The 25982-nt window shown below is 40.1% G+C and overlaps 1 protein-coding gene across 1 annotated transcript in view; it reads right to left on the minus strand.

The window, feature by feature from the left end:
- PTPRR (protein tyrosine phosphatase receptor type R) overlaps nt 1-25982 on the minus strand; it is a 147069-nt gene that overhangs the window by 56116 nt on the left and 64971 nt on the right. Inside the window, exon 6 of the mRNA XM_075856954.1 lies at nt 17714-17973. Within this exon, the coding sequence (XP_075713069.1) occupies nt 17714-17973 (260 nt within the window). The remainder of the gene's footprint in view (nt 1-17713; nt 17974-25982) is intronic.

A 25982-nucleotide genomic window follows, 5' to 3' on the forward strand; every position in this document is an offset into this window, starting at 1 on the left:
CCTCGTGGGGTATCCTTGATCCTGAGAAAGGTGAGAGCTCAGCCGAAAACTACACGGGGGGAACTTGTTAATGATCTCAAGGCAGCTGGGACCACAGTCACCAAGAAAACCATTGGTAACACATTACGCCGTAATGGATTAAAATCCTGCAGTGCCCGCAAGGTCCCCCTGCTCAAGAAGGCACATGTACAGGCCCGTCTGAAGTTTGCAAATGAACATCTGGATGATTCTGAGAGTGATTGGGAGAAGGTGCTGTGGTCCGATGAGACTAAAATTGAGCTCTTTGGCATTAACTCAACTCGCCGTCTTTGGAGGAAGAGAAATGCTGCCTATGACCCAAAGAACACTGTCCCCACTGTCAAGCATGGAGGTGGAAACTTTAAGTTTTGGGGGTGCTTCTCTGCTAAGGGCACAGGACTACTTCACCGCATCAATGGGAGAATGGATGGAGCCATGTACCGTCAAATCCTGAGTGAAACCTCCTTCCCTCCACCAGGACATTAAAAATGGCTCGTGGCTGGGTCTTCCAGCACGACAATGACCCGAAACATACAGCCAAGGCAACAAAGGAGTGGCTCAAAAAGAAGCACATTAAGGTCATGGAGTGGCCTAGCCAGTCTCCAGACCTTAATCCCATCGAAAACTTATGGAGGGAGCTGAAGATCCGATTTGCCAAGCGACAGCCTTGAAATCTTAATGATTTACAGATTATCTGCAAAGATGAGTGGGCCAAAATTCCATCTAACATGTGTGCAAACCTCATCATCAACTACAAAAAACGTCTGACTGCTGTGCTTGCCAACAAGGGTTTTGCCACCAAGTATTAAGTCTTGTTTGCCAAAGGGATTAAATACTTATTTCTCTGTGCACAATGCAAATAAATATATATAATTTTGACAATGTGATTTTCAGTTTGTTTTTTTATATAATCTATCTCTCACTGGTAAAATTAACCTAGCCTAAAAATTCTAGACTGTTCATGTCTTTGACAGTGGGCAAACTTACAAAATCAGCAAGGGATCAAATACTTATTTCCTTCACTGTATATATTAAATATGTACTGTATATACATAAGCATATAGCATCCTACTTGGTTTATAAAACCGCCTGTCTTAAATTAATGCTACTAACCAGAGTAAAATACTTTAATTGGATCCCCCTCTAAGGTTGGATTCACACGAGCGTGGCGTTTTTGCGGACGCAAAAACGCAGCGTTTTGCGCGCGCAAAAAACACTTGACAGCTGCGTGTGTCATCAGTGTATGATGCGCGGCTGCGTGATTTTCGCGCAGCCGCCATCATAGAGATGAGGCTAGTCGACGTCAGTCACTGTCCAGGGTGCTGAAAGAGTTAACTGATCGGCAGTAACTCTTTCAGCACCCTCGACAGTGAATTCCGATCACAATATCGAGCAACCTGTTAAAAAAAAAAAGACGTTCGTACTTACCGAGAACTTCCCTCCTGGCCGTTGCCTTGGTGACGCGTCCTTGGTGACGCGCCTCTCTTGACATCTGGGCCCACCTCCCTGGATGACGCGGCAGTCCATGTGACCGCTGCAGCCTGTGCTTGGCCTGTGATTGGCTGGAGCTGTCACTTGGACTGAATTGTCATCCCGGGAGGTCAGACTGGAGGAAGAAGCCGGGAGTTATCGGTAAGTCAGAACTTCTTTTTTTTTACACGTTCATGTATATTGGGTTCGGAAGTCACTGTCCAGGGTGCTGAAACAGTTTAACTCTTTCAGCACCCTGGACAGTGACTATCTCCTGACGTCGCGTACCGGAAATTTTTTTGCCGGGTTCGGTCAAAACGAGTTCGGCCGAACCCGGTGAAGTTCGGTTCGGTTGTCCGGGTTCGCTCATCTCAAAGACACTCCGTTTGGATATTTGTAAACAGAAAAGCACATGGTGCTTTTCTGTTTTCATTCATCCTTTTGACAGCTCTTGCGCGAATCACGCACCCATTGACTTCAATGGGTGCGTGATGCGTGAAAAACGCCGAAAGAAAGGACATATCGTGACTTTTTTTCAGCGGACTCACGCTGAGTAAAAATCACGCACATGTCCGCAAGGCCCCATAGACTAATATAGGTCCGTGCAACGCGCGTGCAAATCACGTTTTTCCCGTTCGTCTGAATAAAGCCTAAGAGTCAGGCTGAGGTGCCACTAATAAGCAGCAGCTTTCACTCTGACGGACCCGGCCCTCCATGTATTACATTGACGGCCATTTCCCTGAATGGCTACCATGTAATTTTACATTTCCTCTGCAGTGCATGAAGCGATGACAACTTCCCCTGGAATAAGCAGCACTTTAATAAAAGGATTCTCTGTGATGAGACAACCCCTTTAAGATTCCTTAATCTTAAATCTTCTTGCTTTCCCCTGCATTAGTATAAGGGTATGTTCACACGCAAACGTAAAATACGTCTGAAATTACGGAGCTGTTTTCAGGCGAAAACAGCTCCTGAATTTCAGACGTTTTTGCGAGTGCACGCATTTTTCGTTGCGTCCATTACGGACGTAATTGGAGCTGTTTTTCAATGGAGTCAATGAAAAATGGCTCCAATTACGTCCCAAGAAGTGACATGCACTTCTTTGAGGCGGCCGTCTTTTTATGCGCCGTCTTTTGACAGCGGCCCGTAAAAAAAAGCCCATTTGCACAGAACACCGTAAGACCCATTGAATTCAATGGGCAGATGTTTGCCGACGGTTTGGAGCCGTTTTTTCGGCCGTAATTCCAGGTGAAAAATGCCTGAATTACGTCCGTAAATAGTGATGAAATAGGCTGAACGATCTCAAATTTGCGGAATCCTATTTTGTCTTCTGTGTTTCTTTGGTAGGTAGGACAGGTGGCTGGATACCTGATTATACTTTTATTTCTTTCAGGTACAGTATATCCAATAAAACACTCAATGGAATAACGGGACATATATTTAAGTTCTGGGGCTCTGTTCTTATCAGATTCATTCGAACCTTTGAATAAGGTCAGCCTTACCTTCCTTTAAACATTCATTTTCTTCCAGCAGTGACTTCTACTTAAAGGATAGGAGAGCTTCAGGTTTTTTTTTTTATCTTGTATTGAAGTATATTTCTAAATTTATACCAAAAATTTTGACCTTCGAAAATATCAACACACAGTTACCCTTCCAGTCTTCTAACCTTAACCAGCATTTGAGGACAAGGCATTCTCAGGGTGTACATTAGGGCTGGGGAACATCCGGCCCACATAAGGCCCACGAGATTATTTGGTCTGGCCCGACCTCACTCAGATCACGCTGCCGTCGCGTCATTCGCTACTTGGATCCAAGTATGGCGGCGGCGGTTTGAGTGAGTGGACCAGTCCAACACCTGACCTCACGTCAGGTGACTCAGATCAGGTGACTGGACTAGTCCACTCCCGGGCCGGCACAGTTCAGTCCCCTGACCTGAGTCACCTGACCTCACGTCAGTGATGTGAGGTCAGGTGACTGGACTGGTCCACTCCCGTCACAGCATTCACTGACCGGCGCTGCAGCCATGTCATTCTCTGCTTGGCACCGTCCGCCCTACTCACTCACATTTAGGATCAGGAGGAGGGTGGACAGAACCAAGTATGGCGGCGGTCTGAGTGAGGCCGATGCGTGCCGGCCGGGAGTCGACTAGTCCAGTCACCTGGCCGTGTTCTGGAGATAGGTGCAGGTTCCAGAGGTGGGACCCACATCTATCTGACATTTATGACATGCGTATCTAGTGGATATGTCATAAATGTTCCCGATGGAAAAACCCCTTTAAGTAAGTCGGAACAACTTACTGCTGCGAGCAGTTCTTTTCAAAAATTCCCAAAGAGTCAACCGCTCCAGACTGACCGATGCAGTAGCACCATCATCAATACCAGCTAACATCACACGCCTCACCAAAGAGAAGCAGTTCCAGCCATCACATTAGGTGTGAGTTAATTAAATGTTTCACCAAATGTAGCAGGCTAATTTTTAAGTTGATAATTTTGTATGGCCCGCAAATGATTTTATAAATATCCGAATGGCCCTTAGTAGAAAACAAGTTCTCCACACCTGGTGAACATCATTGGCTGAAGATCCATAACTGTACAACTATTGCCTTCAGGAAAGATAAGAGCCCCCTTCATGGGAATAATAATGGAATAAAGGCTTTTAAAGCTTACAATACCAGGTAAAGACAGCATCCTACTAGATCTATACCCATTTTGAGGGCTGAAAATGATTCTATGAATTAGTTACTCAAAACTTTATAGCATGGATATTAGAACATCAAAAGAGACTTTGTTCAAAAGGTAAATTCTGTAGACGGCAGTAACAACCAGCCCTTGATAGGGCTTGTTTAGTAAATCCCATATGTGCTCATCAGGGCAAATGAGAAGGTCATATTTTGAAAGTAAATATTTTTTCCATAGTTATGACAGCAGTACAACACTTTATCCCTCAGCATAATGAAAATTTTAGTACACAAAGAAGGTAAAGAAAATAGCAGTTTATCTCAAATTGTCATTCAGTAAAAATTACATCTGTCTTGTCAATGCACACAGTGTGAAATCGCTCCACCCCAGTGCCAGATTTCTGGATTTGGCATGGTAGGCACATGTCCATTTGCATCTCTTCTTAAAAAATGCTGGCACAGGTCACAGACCATTTCTTCCAGATAGAGATGTGAGATAATGACAGTTGCTGTGTGCTGCTCCTGCATCGATTTTATTTAGTAGTGATTAACCAGTTCAGGACCGGGCTATTTTGCGCCTTCAGGACCAGACACCGTTTAGCCATTTTTAGCACGTGTTAGTTAAATGGCTATAACGTTTTTATTTGTTGGGCTAACGACGTGATTTTTGCGACGTTTTTTCCGTAGACAATGCAGGTTTCATTTTTTATCGTTTTTATACACACCTTTTTTGCTATTTTAGAATTTTTATTCATAAAGTTTGAAAATAATAGTAAAAAAATAAGCTTTTTTACGTTTTAGCTATTTTTTTTGGGTAATAACATAGTTTTACCCTAAAATAGACCTTTAATTTGTGATCGTCATTGTCTACCGTAAATTTTAATATATTACATGTCTATATTAGGGTAATTGGGTCAGCGCTAGCGTTACAACAATGATTGGCGGGGGGAACGTTTTTTTTTTGGGGGTGGGTATTTTATGCGTATTTATTATTAAATTTTTTTTTGCACTTTACTTTATTATTTTTTTATTACTATGGTCTGTCCCTCAAAGGTCAAAAAAGACCCAGTTACAGGGGAAATCAGCCCTCTCATAGTGACGATTGTCACTAATAGGACTGTGCTGGGTCTAGTAAGACCCAGCAGCAGTCTGTCACTAACGGCACCCGGCGATCATGTGACCAGTCACATGATCACCGGGAGGAATAGAGACAGCACTGCTGCTGCTGTCTCTATTCCTATACACAGCGTTCATTGAACGCTGTGTAAAAAGACATCGGAGATGACAGAAGCAGTGAAAGCTGCTTCTATCCTCTCCTCAGGGTCCCCGGCAGTCACTGATAGCCGGAGACCCGACATTCAGCTGCCCGATCGCGCGGGCAGCAAGTTAAAACCCGAGCCGTAAAAAGTCTATGGCTCGGGTTTTAAGGACCCTGACCGCTGGCCGTAAAAATACAGCCAGCGGTCGGGAACCAGTTAAAGCAGAAAAAGGAATTTCATGCAGCAGCCAATAGGCTACACAAATGTAGATGCCAACCAGACTACGTACCGGCATCGCAGGAATTTAGAAGAGGTGAGTATATACATAGGAGTAGGTCCTGCTTTGACCACCGAGAGACAGAGGAGAGGCTCTGGTGTGACTACTTGGAAAAAGAGTAGTGGGAAAAGGAGAGAAACCTGTTCTACAGTGCATTCGGAAAGTCTTCAGACCCTTTCACTTTTTCACATTTTGTTGCGTTTTGTTGCATTGAGGCCTTGTGCTAAAAAATTTTAAAAAAATCAAGTTTTGCCCATAATGACAATGTGAAAACAGAATTTTAGAATTTTTTGCAAATTTATTAAAAATAAAAACTCAAATTTTGCATGGACCTAAGTATTCAGACCCTTTGCTATGACACTTGAAATTTAGCTCTGGGGGCCTCCTATTTCTCTAGATCATCTTTGAAATGTTTCTACATCTTGATTGGAGTCCACCTGTGGTAAATTAATTTGATTGGACGTGAGTTAGAACATACACACCCCTATCTATATAAGGTCTCACAGCTGACAATGCATATAAGATCAAAAACAAAAGGAGGAAAGACCTTCGTGTAGAGCTCAGAGGCAGGATTGTATGAGGGCACAGATCTGGAGAAGGGTACAAACAAAATTCTGCTGCACTGAAAGTTCCCAAAAGCACAATGGCCTCCATAATTCTTAAATGGAAGAAGTTTGGAACAACCAGGACTCTTCCTAGAGCTGGCCGCCCCACCAAACTAAGAAATCGGGGGAGAAGGGCCTTGGTAAGAGAAGTGACCAAGAACCCAATGGTCACTATGGCTGAGCTCCAAAGATCCTGTGTGCAGAAGGGAGAAACTTCCAGAAGGTCAACCATAACTGCAGCATTCCACCAATCTGGGCTTTATGGCAGAGTGGCCAGAAAGAAGCCTCTCCTCAGTAAAAGACACATGGAAGCCTACCTGGAGTTTGCAAAAAAGCACCTAATGGACTCTCAGACTGTGAGAAACAAGATTCTGTGGTCTGATGAAACAGAGATTGAACTTTTTGGTCTCAATTCTAAGCGTCACGTCTGGAGGAAACAAAGCACTGCTCATCCCCTGCCCAATACTATCCCTACAGTGAAGCATGGTGGTGGCAGCATCATGCTGTGGGGCTGTTTTTCCGCAGCTGGGACAGGGAGACCGGTTGGGGTTGAGGAAAAGATGAATTGAGCAGAGTACATAGATATTCTTAATGAAAACCTGATCCAGAGTGCCAACAAGACAATGTTCCTAAGCACATAGCCAAGACAACACAGGAGTGGCTTAGAGACAACTCTGTTATGGTCCTTGAGTGGCCCAGCCAGAGCCCTGACTCGTACCCAATCGAACATCTCTGGAGAGATCTGAAAATGGCTGTTCACCGATGGTCCCCATCCAACCTGACAGAGCTTGAGAGGATCTGCAGAGAAGAATGACAGAAAATCCTAATCCAGGTGTGCAAACATTGTGGCATCATACCCAAGAAGACTGGAGGCTGTTTTCACTGGCAAAGGTGCTTCAACTCAAGGGTCTGAATACTAATGTCAATGCAATATTTTAGTTTTTCCTTTTTAATGAATTAGCAAAGATTTCTAACATTCTGTTTTCACTTTGTCATTACGGGTTATTGAGTGCAGAATGATGGGGAAAAACTTAACAAAATGAGAAAAAGTTGAAAGGGTCTGAAGACTTTCCGAATGCATTGTAAGTACTGGTGGAAAGGAGAAGCCCTGTTTAACTACTGGAGTTAGGGTCACTACTGTGACTACTGGTGGAAGGGGGAGGCATTGCTGTAAATAGGGTGAATTATGAAAGTCCTACTGTGACTAATAGAGGATGGGAGGGACTCTGCTGTGTCTATATGAGAAGGAATGCACTGCTGTTACTACTAGGGGGAGAGAAGTGGCAATGCTGCAATAATTCTAGGGGTTATGAGGGACAATTACTGTTGGGGAGACGCTTCATTGACTGCTCTTAGGAGAACTGCTGTTACTATTGGGAGTGGTAGGGTCAGAGAACACTGCTGTGACTGTTAGAATGAAGAACAGGGAAGACTTTGGGCAGAGGGATGACAATGCTGTGATTTGTTTTTAGGGAGTACACCTGGAATTACAGTTCTAGAAAATGCTCATAGAACTGCTTCCTACTGAAGAACACATATATGCTAATCCTTGTAAAAGTTCTTTATCTTTGTGACCTAAGGCACAAAGTACTCTTATGTCTATAAGCTCCTGACATTTACATCTGGTTCTGCTTTACCCCAGATGTACTGCTGTCAGGTCTAAATTAAAACAGTTTACGTTCTAAAATTGAAACTTTTACTTGAGAATTTATGTGATTTTAAATGATTCATGGATGATTCATGATATAATGTAATACATAGTGCAGATAGGGGATATGTGCTACAAAAACATCTATCTCCTTCAAGTTGATTCACAATGTGTATATGTACATGCATAATAAATGTCATTCTACACTGTATCATTTCATCATTTCATGAATTATCTACTAGATGTCAGCAGGCCATGTTGTTATACTTTGCTCTTTTCAGCCTTCTTCTAAAACTGAATTACAGCTCATGACCCACCTTGTCTGTTGCCACAGCAAATGACAAGTGATAAGAGGAAACATAATGCACAGAAGATATTCATAGATGGGAATGCCTGACCTGGAGATTTTGGCATTATATTCTATTTGCAAAACAGAGACAGAAATTATGGTTCAATCTTTTTATTGATATTTTTTTTTTTTAAACAAACACAAAAGGAACAAATATGATCAATAACCACATATTTCCATATACATAAACTGAAAAAGTATAATGTTGAATTATTGGAATATAAAATTCTGTGTCAATACTTTGATAATTGATCAAAAGAACATATACCGATCAGGTGTATTCACCCCTCATCAGCATTAACAACAAAATAAAATAAACATAACATTTCAAGTATACTCAATAGGTCTTTTCTTCAAGAATTTCTTGTTTTAATTACAGAGTCGTATCACATCAATTCTCATGTTTTTGTACAGTGCGGATTGTTTTTCCACTCGTCCCATATCCCTGAAAAAGTAGTAAATTTGTCTGAACCATACATAAGGATCTTTTCATATGTATATGTGTCATTAACAGATGAAATGACTTCCGCGCATGTGGGAATGGAAGAAGATTTCCAATATCTTGTCACTACCGTCTTAGCGATGATCAAAATTTTACATATGAGTATCCTCAATCTGGGCGGTATCACATGGATATCTAACAATAGCAATGCCATTTGTGGAGAATTAGAGACCACTTGATTGGTCAATGAAGAAATCAAACCGAAGATATCTTGCCAGTATGTTGTCAACCTTGGGCATTTCCATAGAATATGAAGCAGAGTACCTCTCTCTCCACATCCTCTCCAACATCTACAGGAGGAATTGGGATATATCCTACTTAGACGTTCAGGTGTATAGTACCATCTTAGCATAGTTTTCATTGCTGCTTCATAATGAGAGCTACATTGTACTGATTTATTAATCCAACTAAAAGCTCTTGTCCACTGTTCAGGAGTAAAGGCCTGTCCCAGCTCTTTTTCCCATTCCCTATATGGGTATGCTTTGTTAAATGAATCGTGATCATATATAAAATTGTAAATGGCTTTCAAGCCTTTACCTCTTCTCGATAGTATGGGAAATATAGCGTTGTTGCAAAAGGTCTCATGTTTATGTTGGTATCGGAGAAGGTGGCTAATTCTGAAATATGTATAGAATTCTGTAGTAGGTAAGTTAAACCTTTGGGAAAGTATCTCAAATGATATCATATGAGATCCTTCCACGAGCTGAGACAGATCCCTCACCCCCCCCAGTTTCCAATGCTTTATATGTAAGTTTGGAATAGCTAAGGGTAATAGTTCTATTGGAGAATTGGCTTCGGACAAGGGACTGCTAGATTGAGAATACTCATGAAACTTCGACCAGCTATATATTGAGGCCCGTGTCAGTGGAGAAACGCCAGGAGGGGTAGGTATCCCCCAACATGAAGCCAACATCAACAGCTTCAGCGATACTGGATGTGCTCCACACGATTCAATATGTACCCAATGTTTACTATCATCCTCTATCCACCATGATGACAGCTGTGACACCTGCGAAGCCAAATAATAGTGATAAACATCAGGTACTCCCAATCCACCTGTTCTCCTACTTTTAGCTAATAATCTATAGGAAATTCTAGGATGTTTATCGGCCCATATGAAATGAGAGATGATCTTTTGCATTGAAGTGAAAAAGGACATGGGAATCTGAATTGGAAGGGTTCGATAGAGGTATAACAATTTTGGGAGTAATAACATTTTAAAGGCCGCAATCCTTCCAATCCAAGAAACCTCTGATTTAGTCATTCTCTGTGCTTCTACTTGTATATGTGTCAGTAATGGTTCATAGTTGTGTTTAAAAAGCTTTTTGTGTGTACTTGTCAAAACTATTCCTAAGTACTTAATGCCGTCTACTCGCCAATCAAAAGGAAATTTGGTCTTCAAAAAGTATAAAGATTGCTCTGAAATGTTGAGAGGGAGAACCTGCGATTTCTGAGTATTCAGTTTATAGTATGATATGTTCCCAAATAATTTGATAACCTCCATAACCTTAGCAAGAGACGTCTCCGGGTCAGATAACGTCAGAATTATGTCATCCGCATATAGTGAAACTGTATGTGTGCGATCTCCAATCCTGATGCCACTTATCTCAACATCTTCTCTTAAGGCTTGAGCTAGAGGTTCTATTGATAAAACAAAGATCAGTGGCGATAATGGACACCCCTGTCTAGTCCCATTAGTGATGAGGAATTCCTCAGAAAGTGTGCCATTTGTGAATATTTTAGCAGATGGAGCGGAGTATAAGGCTAAAATTGCATCCAAAATACTGCCTTCAAAACCCATATACCTAAGAACCGAAAATGCATACGACCAGCTAATCCGGTCAAACGCCTTTTCGGCATCCAATGATAACAGTACTGCTGGTGTACCTCGGGATTCTAAGGTATGTATTATGTTCAGCACTCTCCTAGTGTTATCAAACGCCTGTCGGCCCTTGACGAATCCTACTTGATCATCTTTTACCAAATCAGGCAAAATAGGAGCCAGTCGGTTCGCCAGCACTTTTGCGTATATCTTTAAATCAGAGTTGAGCAATGAGATAGGTCTAAAGTTTTGTGGTATGTCGGGGATTTTTTCTGGTTTGGGCAATGTTACTATTAAGGCTGATTGATTTTCTTTCGGGAATGTTCCGGTGGCTATGGCTTTTTCAAAGACTGCATGTAAGTGAGGAATTAGAATACCAGCAAACTGTTTATAATAGTCATTTGACAATCCATCTGGGCCTGGGGATTTACCCAAAGGTAAAGATGTTATTACTTTAGATATTTCTGTCTGTGTAATAGGTAAATTCAGATTATCTACGACTTCCTGTGTGAGTTTCGGGAGCGACAAGGTTTTTAAGAATTTATTAATATCTTGTTCCGATACTGGATGAGAAAAGGGGTCTGCGTGTAGATTGTATAATGAGCTATAATACTCTTTAAATCTATTGGCTATATCCTCTGGGTTATATAATTTTCCAGTATCCGTCCCGTTTCTCAGAAAGGGAATTCGAGACTTCGTATGTTGCACCTTAAGACGGGAGGCCAAGAGTCTAGTTGCTTTATCATTTTGGGAATAATATTTAGCTTTTACAGTCTTTAGGTGTTTCTGATATGTATGTAGAAGACAGCTACGAAGTTGTTGTCTCAACTCGTTAAGTCGTTTTGTATGAGTCATAGATTTCTGAGCTTTATTTAAGAGTTCCAACCGCTTGGTCTCATCCAGTATAGATGTAATACGAATATTTCTATCTTTTTTATCTCGATGACCTAATTTGATAAATGTACCTCTAATGAAAGCTTTGTGAGCATTCCAAAGAGTATTAGGGTCCGAAACTGAGTTAACATTAGATTGGAAGTATTCATTTAAGTCCTCCTCAAACTGTTTTTTATACTTGGAATGTGACATAATATAAGTATTGTTCCGCCATAGATATGAACGCTTCATACCATGTCTCTCTTCCAGGGATAAAGTAATTGCTGCATGGTCAGACCAGGTAATAGTTTCAATAGTGGAGTCTTGGGATATCAGTAGGCCCTCTCTATCGACAAGGAACATGTCAATTCTTGAGTATGTGCCATGAGCTGCCGAAAAAAAGGAGTAATCCCTCTCTGTGCTATGTTGTGTTCTCCAAACATCATACAACTCCCTCTGCCACAGTACTTTGCTCAGAGTCCGACCATTTCCTCTGGCAGAGGAGGTTGCATCCACATCGGGGTCGACAATCATGTTAAAGTCTCCGCACATTATAAGTTTCCCCTGTTGTAATTTCGCTACAATCCTTGTTATCTTGTGAAAAAAGCGAATCTGTCCCTTGTTTGGCGAATATACCGACACTATAGTGTAGATCACATTGTTAATTGAACAGACTAGTATGATAAATCGTCCTTTCGGATCTATTTTTTCCATCATAGGTTTAAAAGCAAGAGAATTTTTGAACGCTATCATGACTCCTCTGGATTTAGTGGAATAGTGGGCTTGGTATAGAAATGGGAAGTTTGGATGTTTCAATCGGAATGCGTCTTTCAACATTATATGCGTTTCTTGTGCACATACAACATCGCAAGATAGATTTTTAGCTTCCGTCCACAAGAACGACCGTTTTTGTGGGCTATTCAGGCCTTTGACATTTAAAGACATAAATTTTAGTACCATCTTACTACATTATACAATAAGCGGTGATGTTCTTCTTTTTTCCTTTTTAGTATTACCCTCCCTATATCAGAATAGTAGATTCGCCACCATAATGCATCAATTCGACCCTTATATAAGTTCGACCCACATAGTATACCTTGAGTACAAAAACATAAACAAAACATCTTACATATAACATAGGCAAATAACACGGCCATTTTTACTCCGAAGAGTATCTGTACAACAGAAGATAGCATTCCAGCTATCTACAAAAGTGAGGGCAAGTAAACCGTAGTTCCTGTTTGCCAACTCTGGATGATCGGAGAGTCAGAACTCCCATGTAATATGTCATAAACCTCAAAGTTTGTCTCTTCTCCGGGATCCCACCACCTGCCACTCATTCGAAATATGCTGAGGTACTTGCTGTTTCGTTTGGCTAGACGTGGGGGGACTCAGATCCCACTGCTTCAACAAGTTGAGTCCATCTTCCACATTCTTGATCGCGTAGAAGGCATTATTTCGGGTGATAAGCAAACGAACCGGAAATCCCCATTTATATAAAATCTTGTTTTCTCTTAAGATGGTAGTTATGGGGATAAGTTGACGTCTTGCTTGGAGTGTCATTGCTGAGAGATCTGTATAGAGCAACAATTGCTGATATGGTTCCGGTAGTTGGCCTGTTTTACGCGTCTTTTCCATTAAATTTTCTTTCACCGTGTAGAAATGTATGCGTGCCAGCACATCTCTCGGCACAGTATCCGCTAGATGTTTGGGGCGGGGAACCCTATGAGCTCTATCAATAGACATATCCGCCTCTGTACATTTTGGTAACATAACTTTTATAAATGACTGTATATATGGTATCAGATCTGGAGGGGTTATGTTTTCAGGTATGCCCCTGAATTTTATATTATTCCTTCTTGACCTGTCTTCCATATCTGCTACTTTAGTACGTAAAAATTGCATTTCCGATTCCATCTCATAATGTGCGTCTATCAAGTCATTATGTGAGCGAGCAAAGTCCCCCATTTTGGATTCAACTTTGTGGACTCTCTGATCCACTTCCTGAATAGCAATTTGAAGAGGGTTAATCAAATGCCCAATATCAGCCTGCAAAGATTGACGTAATGCTTTCAACATTTCTTTCATTATAGAATCAGTCACCATCTTATCTGAGGTATGCATATCTTCAAATAAGTCTGAGGGAGCTATAGATTCTCTATTTTGCATGTCATCAGCTCTTACCTCAGATGTATCTGTATGTTGTTGTTGGCTTTGTCTTGTCAGGATCTGTGAGGAAGGTGCGGTCTGCGCCATGATGGATTTTTCCTTTGTAAGACCCAGGTATGTCTGATCTTGAATATGCACATTCACGGCCTGTTCCAAGGGCTGAGAGTCTAACCTCAAGTCTTTCCCCGCTTGTAGAAGTGTTTGTGTCCGAGGGGATACAGATATGCTCCTTCGTTGTGGCAGTGTCAGTGAAATACGTTCCACTGATCTCTGCAGCGGTTCTGAGGCAACGGAGTTAGCCGGCGAGTGTGCTTCGGCGCCATCTTGATTTTGCTCCGCCGTGTGTGAGAGATAGAAATCTATAAGTTTCTCCGGTCTTTGGAGAGGCCTTTTTTTTCTCGGCATGTTGCTGCAGGTATCTGGCAGGTTTCTGGCAGGTTAAAGTCTCTTTTTGAGGTCTATTACTGAATGTTCGTCGCTATATGGTTTAACAAGGAGCGGGAGCTAGGTACTCACACGTCCATCCAGTTCAGCAGCCAGGCCACGCCCCCCAGAGACAGAAATTATAATCTAAGTAAATAATGGTATCCACCATTGGGCAACATTTATCATGATAGGTACAAAATTACTATTCATCATCCATGATAATCTCTTCCTCGTTTCGGGGATGTAAATAACCTGGATTCAAATTATTCACTTACTAGAATTATATTTAAAATTATTTTGATAGAAATGTAAGTTTTATTGGTTTATTTGTTTATTTTTTATATATATATATTTCTAATACTTTTTATATTATATTTCCACTGTTTCAATATTCTAACACAGGTGTGTCACAATTACATGACTTATGAAGTAGGAGTGTGTGTCAACAGGTGTGTCACAACCAGAAAAATGTTTGGAGCCACATAAGAAGGAGAATAAAGTCCATGTGTCAAGATACCTTTGGACTGTACTGTATAGTATCTCTTTTGTTTCGGAAATCTATAAGTACAACCCTTTTCATGCAGAAAGTCTACCACAATTTGGTATAGAATGTAAGAACAATAAGTAATTGGTTACATTTTAGGTTCTATATTGCTATGGGCCATAAATGTCTATATCATCTTCAGTATGATGACAATTTTAAAGCATTTCATGGGGATAATTTCCTGTTAAATTAAAAAGTTAAATACATTTGAAACACAAGCATAAGTCAATAAAAATACACATTTGGGACATGCAATGTCTATTTTACATCTATCCCAAAATACAGCTCCTCATTGACTTATGTTAATGTAAGATGGCTTTTCAGAGAGAAAGGTTTGGAATCCTTTGTAAAATTGTGAATTGTGTATACCCGTGTATACCCGCTGCTACTATGCCGTAAATGTACAGGAATTAGCAGTCAGGCCCACCTGCAGATGATGTAAAACTACATCATGGGCGGGACGGGATTAAGGAACACTAAACCTAATGATCTAGAAATTGTTAGATCTTGTTACCTCATATTAAAAGGTGGAACAGTATCAAATGTTTGACATTTTCAATTTCAAAACTGCAACAGATTCCTAGTAGAATATGTAAATGTGAAGTACAAATTAAAAACGCCTTGGGCTTTTAGTCTCTGAATGTAAACAAGAATACATCCATTCACAATTGCAAAGTTTGTATTAGTTGGCCCAAACACGCACAACCCAATCCGTGCACAATCACTCCAAAAATATACTTCTTGTGTTAAGGGGGTTTTACAGTGGGCGATTATCGGGCAGATAACCATTAATAGAATGCTCATTGCCGATAATTAATCTGTGTAAAAAGGGCAGCGATCAGCAGATGAACGGGCAAACACTCGATCATCTGCCGGTCGTATAGTTTTAAAAAAGTTAAATATTATTGTTGTCAGTAGCACAGCCGACATGATAATAATGTCTGGGAACGAGAGATCGGAGTAATAACCACTTGTCCCCATCCATAGCTCCGTGTGACAGGGGCAAGCGAGTGCCGATCAACGATATCTCGTTGATGGGCGCTCGCTGCACCAGCCGAATATCGCCAGGTGTAAAAGGCCACTGGGGATAAGTACCACTGGGGACAAAAACCTACATGAATTATCATCTGTGTACAGCATTGCAGAATAGGTCAGAACTACAGTATATAATGATAAATCCTATACTAGATGAATAAATGAAGCAGAATCACTACAGTGGGGCACTAATGAATACATCAGAAAAGAAGAACTAAGACAGAAGGATTAGGTAGTGGTGGACACCTTGTTTGGTTTCAGCATTTGTTTGTTGAGCTTAAGGTTTTATTAAGGTGCAGTATAAAGGAAAGATATTCATTCTACTTGTCAATTCCCTGGTGTACTTTACCTGTATGTTTTTCAATTTTGCAAGACCTCTCCACCACTGAAACTCAACCTATTTTGGTGAGGATTGATTTTGCCTTTGATGGTTAAAATAATCGAATTCTTGCCTGCTTACCTGCTAACAGAAAATATGCAACCTATGGCAACCAGAGCATATCATGTTTATTTTACAATATTAAAGAGGCTCTGTCACCAGCTTATAACTGCCCTATCTCCTACCTGATCTAATAGGCGCTTTAATGTAGATACGTTTTTTTTTTAAATAAACGTTTATTTTTGACCATGTTACGAACATGTTTTGTTTTATGCTAATTTGTTCTAAATGCCCAACTGGGCGTTTTTTTTTTACTTTACACCAAGTGGGTGTTGTAAAGAAAAGTGTATGATGCTGACCAATCAGCATCATACACTTCTCTTTATTCCAGCCCAGCTTGATCCACAGCACAGCGTGATCTCACGAGATCACGCTGTGACGGGACTTCCTCCCACAGGTTCTTCACTGGAGCCATGGAAGACAGAACAGACATCGCCTATAGCTGTGCCAGGAGCGGCTGGAGGTGATGTCTGTTCTGTCTTCCTTGGCTCCGGTGAAGGACTTGTGGGAGAAAATCCCATCACAGTGTGATCCCGCAAGATCACGCTGTACTGGTACTGTTAAACAAACTGGACATGAATGAAGAGAAGTGTATAACGCTGATTGGTCATCATGATACACTTTTCTTTACAATGCCAACTTAGTGAAAAGTAAAAAGACGCCCAGTTGGGCATTTAGAACAAATTAGCATAAAACGAAACATGATCATAACTTGGTCAAAAATAAACGTTTTTAAAAAACAACAAAAAACTGTTGTTATCTATATTTAAGCGCCTATTAGATTAGGCAGAAGATAGGGCAGTTATGAACTGGTAACAGAGCCTCTTTAAATGTTATTTAAAGGGGTTGTCCAGTTTAGAAAACCTATTTTGATATACACTGTTAGAAATTTCTTATAGAGTTAATAGAGTGGGGTCCTTTGTGCAGGATCATCACATCTTGGCCAGAGTGGAGAGCGGTTACAAAGAGTGTCTCTCGCTCTGGAGGACGTGTCCCGTGCTGCATTACAAAAAAAACAACATTTATTTATAAGGCCCCATGTAATTCCTTATTTCCATTTTTTGGGGTGCTGCAGGAAAATTGAACACTAACTTCCACATTTGCCCACAGATAGCAGCTGAGTTGTGGGTGTCCCATCTTATTATGAAGGGGCCTTTATAATAAGAAGGGATTTAATCAGGTTAACATGATAAATATATGTATGAGTTAATGCCTTTGTTAAAATACCTCCTATTATTTTAAACTGCGCTATATTTTAATAAATGTTTTACGAGGAGTAAGGAACTGTATAAATCGTAACTGTTTTATGCATGCCGGTTATAGTAGAATATAAATGGCATAGTCCATTAAATGGGTTAATCATATGTTCATACACCTTTAACATTTCTCCATCCAAATCTCATGTAGTATAATACAAATTCCAAAATCGAATATATTGTATTAATGCAAATATAATAGAAAAAGTAAAACCTAGGAGATAAATTCAGGTCATTTTTGTTACATGTTGCAAAAAAAACATGCCATAACTCTATAACATAAATGTGATGACTCATAAACAAGAGGTTTCCGTTCATTTAGGAGTAATAAAGCAAAGGCTTACCTTTCTTGTAGGCCCACCGATTTCATCTTAAATGGGGAGGGTCCTGCAGAAATGGGAAGTTTAATCTCAAAGGTGCCTGGGCAGTGCGGGTCCACAATAACATTCACAGCTTTGGGGATATGTTCAGGATGAACCATACTGTTCGAACGTTTTCCATCAGACTGTGTAGGCTGCACCGAGAGTGGCGACAGGTGTACCTCTTGGGTTTTTTTGTCCTGACTCAATGAAAACTGGATCTTTTCTTTTAACCTGTAGAGTACCTACAGAGATGGAAACTAAAGAGTATCAATAATTTTCTCCTCCTACTGTATAAACAAAGCAGAGCAAACACACACAAAAAACCAAAGCCGTTTATTCAGAAAAAGCTCCATAATTTGTGCTGTGGGAGGTTTGTTTTCTTCATTGTAAGGTTTAATATATTGTTTCTGTTTATAAAGATTTTACATGGCCATAAAACAAGTGATAGGTAATATACCATGCCTTTTTGTTTGATTGGTGCAGAAAAAAGTGATTAAACATAGAAAAATTACATAACCAGAACATAACATTTACTGCATAGCAAGTACTTAAAGAGGCTCTGTCACCAGATTTTGCAACCCCTATCTGCTATTGCAGCAGATAGGCGCTGCAATGTAGATTACAGTAATGTTTTTATTTTTAAAAAACGAGCATTTTTGACCAAGATATGACCATTTTTGTATTTATGCAAATGAGGCTTGCAAAAGTACAACTGGGCGTGTTGAAAAGTAAAAGTACAACTGGGCGTGTATTATGTGCGTACATCGGGGCGTTTTTACTTCTTTTACTAGTTGGGCATTCTGACGAGAAGTATCATCCACTTCTCTTCAGAACGCCCAGCTTCTGGCAGATCACGCTGTTACGTCACTTCCCCAGGTCCTGCATCGTGTCAGACGAGCGAGGACACATCGGCACCAGAGGCTACAGATGATTCTGCAGCAGCATCGGCGTTTGCAGGTAAGTCGATGTAGCTACTTACCTGCAAACGCTGATGCTGCTTCAGAATCAACTGTAGCCTCTGGTGCCGATGTGTCCTCGCTCGTCTGACACGATGCAGGACCTGGGGAAGTGACGTAACAGCGTGATCTGCCAGAAGCTGGGCGTTCTGAAGAGAAGTGGATGATACTTCTCGTCAGAACGCCCAGCTAGTAAAAGAAGTAAAAACGCCCCGATGTACGCACATAATACACGCCCAGTTGTACTTTTACTTTTCAACACACCCAGTTGTACTTTTGCAAGCCTCATTTGCATAAATACAAAAATGGTCATATCTTGGCCAAAAATGCTCGTTTTAAAAAAAATAAAAACGTTACTGTAATCTACATTGCAGCGCCTATCTGCTGCAATAGCAGATAGGGGTTGCAAAATCTGGTGACAGAGTCTCTTTAAAGAGGCTCTGTCACCAGATTTTCAAACCCCTATCTCGTATTGCAGCAGATCGGCGCTGCAATGTAGATTACAGTAACGTGTTGTTTTTTTAAAAAACAAGCATTTTTGGCCAAGTTATGAGCATTTTTATATTTATGCAAATGAGCCTTTCTTAAAGAGGCTCTGTCACCAGATTTTGCAGCCCCTATCTGCTATTGCAGCAGATAGGCGCTGCAATGTAGATTACAGTAACGTTTTTAATTTTTTAAAAACGAGCATTTTTGGCCAAGTTATGACCATTTTCGTATTTATGCAAATGAGGCTTGCAAAAGTACAACTGGGCGTGTTGAAAAGTAAAAGTACAACTGGGCGTGTATTATGTGCGTACATCGGGGCGTGTTTACTTCTTTTACTAGCTGGGCGTTCTAACGAGAAGTATCATCCACTTCTCTTCAGAACGCCCAGCTTCTGGCAGTGCAGATCTGTGACGTCACTCACAGGTCCTGCATCGTGTCGGCACCAGAGGCTACAGTTGATTCTGCAGCAGCATCAGCATTTGCAGGTAAGTAGCTACATCGACTTACCTGCAAACGCCGATGCTGCTGCAGAATCATCTGTAGCCTCTGGTGCCGATGTGTCCTCGCTCGTCTGACACGATGCAGGACCTGTGAGTGATGACACAGCGTGATCTCTGGAGAACACGGCTGTGTCTGCACTGCCAGAAGCTGGGCGTTGTGAAGAGAAGTGGATGTTACTTCTATACACAACGCCCAGCTAGTAAAAGTAGTAAACACGCCCCGATGTACGCACATAATACACGCCCAGTTGTACTTTTACTTTTCAACACGCCCAGTTGTACTTTTGCAAGCCTCGTTTGCATAAATACTAAAATGGTCATAACTTGGCCAAAAATGCTCGTTTTTTTAAAAATAAAAACGTTACTGTAATCTACATTGCAGCGCCTATCACATGCAATAGCAGATAGGGGTTGCAAAATCTGGTGACAGAGCCTCTTTAAGTACAACTGGGCGTGTTTAAAGTTAAGTACAAGTGGGCGTGTATTGTGTGTGTACATCTGGGCGTTTTTACTTGTTTTACTAGCTGGGCGTTGTAAATGGAAGTGTATGATGCTGACGAATCAGCATCATCCACTTCTCTTCATTAACACCCAGTTTCTGGCAGTGCACAGACACACAGCGTGTTCTCCAGAGATCACGATGTGACGTCACTTCCTGCCCCAGGTCCTGCATCGTGTCGGACGAGCGAGGACACATCGGCACCAGGCCACAGAGGCTACATCGACTTACCTGCAAATGCCGATGCTGCTGCAGAATCAACTGTAGCCTCTGTCGCCTGGTGCCGATGTGTCCTCGCTCGTCCGACACGATGCAGGACCTGGGGCAGGAAGTGACGTCACAGCGTGATCTCTGGAGAACACGCTGTGTGTCTGTGCACTGCCAGAAGCTGGGTGTTAATGAAGAGAAGTAGATGATGCTGATTCGTCAGCATCATACACTTCCATTCACAACGCCCAGCTAGTAAAACAAGTAAAAACGCCCCGATGTACACACACAATACACGCCCACTTGTACTTAACTTTAAACACGCCCAGTTGTACTTTTGCAAGCCTCATTTGCATAAATATAAAAATGCTCATAACTTGGCCAAAAATGCTCGTTTTTGAAAAAAAAGAAACGTTACTGTAATCTACATTGCAGCGCCGATCTGCTGAAATACGAGATAGGGGTTTGAAAATCTGGTGACAGAGCCTCTTTAAACTATCATTCTATGTTTAGTCTACGCATTACCAGCTTGTGCCTCCAGTAAATAAATGGCATACTTCAAATCTACTACATGATTTTATGATACATGTACAGTATTGACAAATATAGACAACATTTATAAAAATTGAGACGGCTGATACTGTAGCAATATATGAGAAAATGTTTGTCCACTCTTTTGCGTGACAGGCTCTTAACATGTGGTCTAATCTATATTATCTAAATGCTAATAATCTAATTAATCTAATCTTATATAATTTGACCAGAGTTGTAATTTGTTTATATAGGCTTGTACCGTCCTTCCTCATAAAATCACACAATTTTGGATACCTACTGTTCACAACAGAATTACAATATGTTCCAAGCCCAAGAATTTCAGAAAGCCTCAGATGAGGAACTGCTGATCCTCTTTAAATCGGTTATCAGTGAGTTTTACAATTATGCAAAAACGCAGGGGAAGGTATAAAATAATAAACTAACAGGTACTTTACCCTTTCAAACGCCCCCGCTCCAGCGCTGCTCGGGTTCCGAAAGCTCTGGCTGTGGTCACATGCCATTTATTGGCTGAAGCGCAAGGGTGAGTACCTGTTAGTTTATTATTTTATACATTCCCTGTCCTCCTGCAAGATTTATAAATTCCTGGATAACCGCTTTAAGGCCTCTAACAGGCCATATTACAGCTCTGTGCGGGAGCCATATATTTTAAGCCAAGAATAAGATCAGACCACACCAGAATAAAACAGGGAAACATTCTGGTTCTGTTTGGGAAAAGTCTCCCTACTTTGTTCTGATGAGATTAGATCGTGTTCTTAGTACAGCACCACATGAAGCCATATTTTGGCCTTTCTAAGAGTAGCAAGCCTAACAATCAGAAAGGCAAAAAACCTACGGCAGGAAATTTTAGTATTAAACTTACATAAAGGCATGGGCCAATACTTCATAACCACTGTGTATTTTTGATCATTGCCACAAAAAGGGTTAATTATTTAGATCACACTATTGGATACAAAGGTGCACATACTTTTTTTTCTATGATCTAGATGATTTTACTTTTCAGTAAAAGTATTGCCTTAAACACTAGTCTTTTTCTGCTAACCAAAGAAAATAGTTAATCATTATAACAATGAGATTTCTCATTTCTCTTCTGTTTCTCTTGATGGACTGACTGGCACAGTTGGCAGACCACTTCGCCATTTCAGGGTGCGGGGTGTAGTATTGTGATGGTTTTAGTTGAGAGGGTGAGGGTAAAAATCTATTGCTGCTGGAGTTTTTCTTTAATTTGTGAATTTAAAGTAAATTCATTCTATTTTGTTTTATTACAGCACAGAACTAGCATTTTACTGATTAAATGTCAAGGTAAATGGCTCCTAAGCAGATAAATCATAAAGTCTATCTCCGTTTGCTGCATGACTCCCCAAGCTTCCCTCTTAGTGCACAGATAACACATTACTTACAATCTTGTTTCGATTATTTTGAAGCTATCATTCATTGTGTAACTTCATTATCATGCTTTTTGCTTGTTCTACTCCCTACAGGTAGAGAGCTAAAGCAAGTCTGTGGTAAGGCAGTACATGTAGCAAGTAGAGGAGTAAATATGGATTGTTTACAAACCTGTAATGTAACTATGTATATGCAGTTGCTGCAATGGGGTTAAATTATGAAGTGGTTAAAAAAACAGTCTGGAGAACAGAAGCTGGAGCTCCCAATCATCCCAAGAAGCAGTTATTCTCAGTCATGTTGTTTAAAGGTAATGTGTTGTCAGAAAATGATCTATTGTTTAAATCAAGTTTTAATGTTAAACTTATTTTTTAAGATTTTTTGGTGATTTTTACATGTAGTTTTCTCTCTGGCCACTGAGCTTTCTAATAAACTGACACTACCTGTTCTGTAGAGATCACTTCTCAGCAGTCATCTCATTACCATCACGGGCAGGATTACAATGATAGGTAACACCTTTACATATAGGTAACATAGGATCCACCATTCATAATAGACTGACACGTCCTGTTCTGTAAAGATCACTTCTCAGCAGTCATCACATTATCATTACAGGCAGGATTACAGTGAAAGGTAACACATATATATAAAGGTCCTATAGCAGGATGAAAATGGTGCAGCTTGTGCTGGCTTAATAAACCACTATTTTTTTCACTAACACAGAGTGCTGTGGGATTTTCTTCAATATTGATCTATATCCCATGGATCGGGATTACCTGCTTGCACCTGAGACCATCTTGGAATTGCATTGTGAGTGCTGCTGCTTTTCCATTGTGTATATATATATATATATATATATATATATATATATATATATATATATATATATATATATAGCACAGGATCCACTATTCATAATAGACTGACACATCCTGTTCTGTAGAGATCACTTCTCAGCAGTCATCTCATTATCATCACAGGCAGGATTACAATGATAGGTAACACCTCTATATAGATAACACAAAATCCACCATTCATAATAGACTGACACATCCTGTTCTGTAGAGATCACTTCCCAGCAGTCATCTCATTATCATCACAGGCAGGATTACAATGATAGGTAACACCTCTATATAGATAACACAGGATCCACCATTCATAACAGGCTGATACTTCCTGTCCTGTTGAGATCACTTCTCAGCAGTCATTTCATTATCATCACAGGCAGGATTAGAATGATAGGTAACTCCTCTATAATGATAACACAGGATCCACCATTCATAATAGACTGACACTTCCTGTTCTGTAGAGATCACTTCTCAGCAGTCATCTCATTATCATCACAGGCAGGATTACAATGATAGGTAACACCTCTATATATAGATAACACAGGATCCACCATTCATAATAGACTGACACTTCCTGTTCTGTAGAGATCACTTCTCAGCAGTCATCTCATTATCATCACAGGCAGGATTACAATGATAGGTAACACCTCTATATATAGATAACACAGGATCCACCATTCATAATAGACTGACACTTCCTGTTCTGTAGAGATCGCTTCTCAGCAGTCATCTCATTATCACAGGCAGGATTACAATGAAAGGTAACACATCTATATATAGATAACACAGGATCCACCATTCATAATAGACTGACACTTCCTGTTCTGTAGAGATCACTTCTCAGCAGTCATCTCATTATCATCACAAGGAGGGTTATAATGAAAGGTAACACCTATATACAGATAACTTAGGACCCATCATTGACATTAGATGATGGACACATCTCCCCTCCTATGTATTCCTGCACAGTGATCTTTGCACAGGTCACAGCACATGCCTAGAACACTCTCCCATAGAGATAATCTCCAAACTATTGTTTCTTATGGTCCATGTGGCATATCTCTACACGCTGTTAACAGAGCGGAGCAGCAGGCACACATAGTCATGTACAAAAAATGAAATCTACAATTAGAAAATAAAAACAGATTAAAAAAATCAAATGTTTTAATATCTGATTTTAATTAAGTAAATAAAATATATAGGCGATACATTCCTTTTAACATAGAAATGATTCTTGTGTGGTAATGACATCCTTGCCTGCTTACATGTAGGTTTCGGTAACTTTTGTTCATTTGTCACAATCTTCCATAACCTGAGCATAGAGATCAGTCCTAGTTCATTCTCAGGAACAGACGGATCACTGATTCTGGACCCTGACAGATCTAGCTTTTATGATGCTGCACTATTCCTTAACCCCTTTCCACTGCAGCCAGTTTTCTTCTTTTCATTTTCATTTTTTCACTTTAAAGAGCAATAGCTAATTTTATTGTTTTGTTGAAATAGCTGTATGGGGCTTGTTTGTTTTTTTTTTGGCAGGGTGTTTTGAATTTTGTAATGGAACCATTTAATTTACCATTTAATGTACTGAAAAACAATTTTAAATTTTTTGGTTCAATGGAAAGGAAAAAGCCAACCGTTGCGCAATGATTTATTTGAGTTCTGACTTTACAGCATTCACTGTGCAGTACAAATGACATGTTAACTTTGTTCTGCGGGTCATGACTTTGATTACAGCTATGCCATATTTATGTAGTTTTTTTAATATGTTTTATTACATTTACATTTAAGGGGATGTACGACTTTTTGATTACTTTCCAATCAATTTCTATTGAGATGCGACGTGACCAAAAATGTATTCTGAAACTTTTTTTTTGCAGTGTTTACTGTGTGCGATAAATAACATTATATTTTATTAGATTGGATCATTCCAGATGCGGTGATGCCAATTATGTTTATTTTTTATTGTTTATTATATTTACTTTATAAATGGGAAAATATTTTTTTTATATTTTTGAAAATGTTATTAAACTTTATTTTGTTCTTTTTAGTCCTAAGAGACTTGAATATGTGATCACAGTATATTGTACTTTTAGCACTATACTATTCAAGAGTACTTCATTAATTATTATCATTATTATTATCGTTATTATCATGTCGGCAGCACGTCTCCCTGGTTACACAGGAAGATGCGCTGCCAACACCGATAATATTTTAGGCAGCTAAAACGATACGATCAGCAGATGAACGAGTGTTTGCTCGTTCATCTGCTGATCGCTGCCCTGTTTACACGGGGAAATTATCGGCAACGAGAATTCTATGAAAGAGCGTTTGCTCGATGCTTGGCCCATGTAAAAGGGCTTTCTCTGTTTCATCAGCCTGCTCTTCTTGCTAATTTACATACAGTAGGGAAGAAGTAGATTGAGTTAAGTAACACATGACTCATGAGGTTTTGTAGCCCGTTACCATGGAGGCACTAGGTCTGCATTGGAGCTCTAGACAGAAAATGGTAGGCTTTATAAAAAAAATTAAGAACAGTTGCAAAGTTGAATAATTTCTTATTTTAGATCCATTAGAACAATAAAAAAAATGGTTGCAAACGTGAATTCTATACAGCAGAACGAGAACTAGCTGTGACACTTCAATCTCATAGCAGACTTATTAGCTTATGTACTGTATTTATGGCCTATGACACCAATATTATAAATTGTAGTATTTTAAAATTCTAAAAATATTTAAATAGTTCAAAATTTAACTTCACAACTAAAAAACAGAGATGGTGCATCCTTAAAAATTGATGGCATAATGCTATGATGTCCC

The sequence above is a fragment of the Rhinoderma darwinii genome, chromosome 3 (genome assembly GCF_050947455.1).
Source record: "Rhinoderma darwinii isolate aRhiDar2 chromosome 3, aRhiDar2.hap1, whole genome shotgun sequence".
Lineage (NCBI taxonomy): Eukaryota > Metazoa > Chordata > Amphibia > Anura > Rhinodermatidae > Rhinoderma > Rhinoderma darwinii.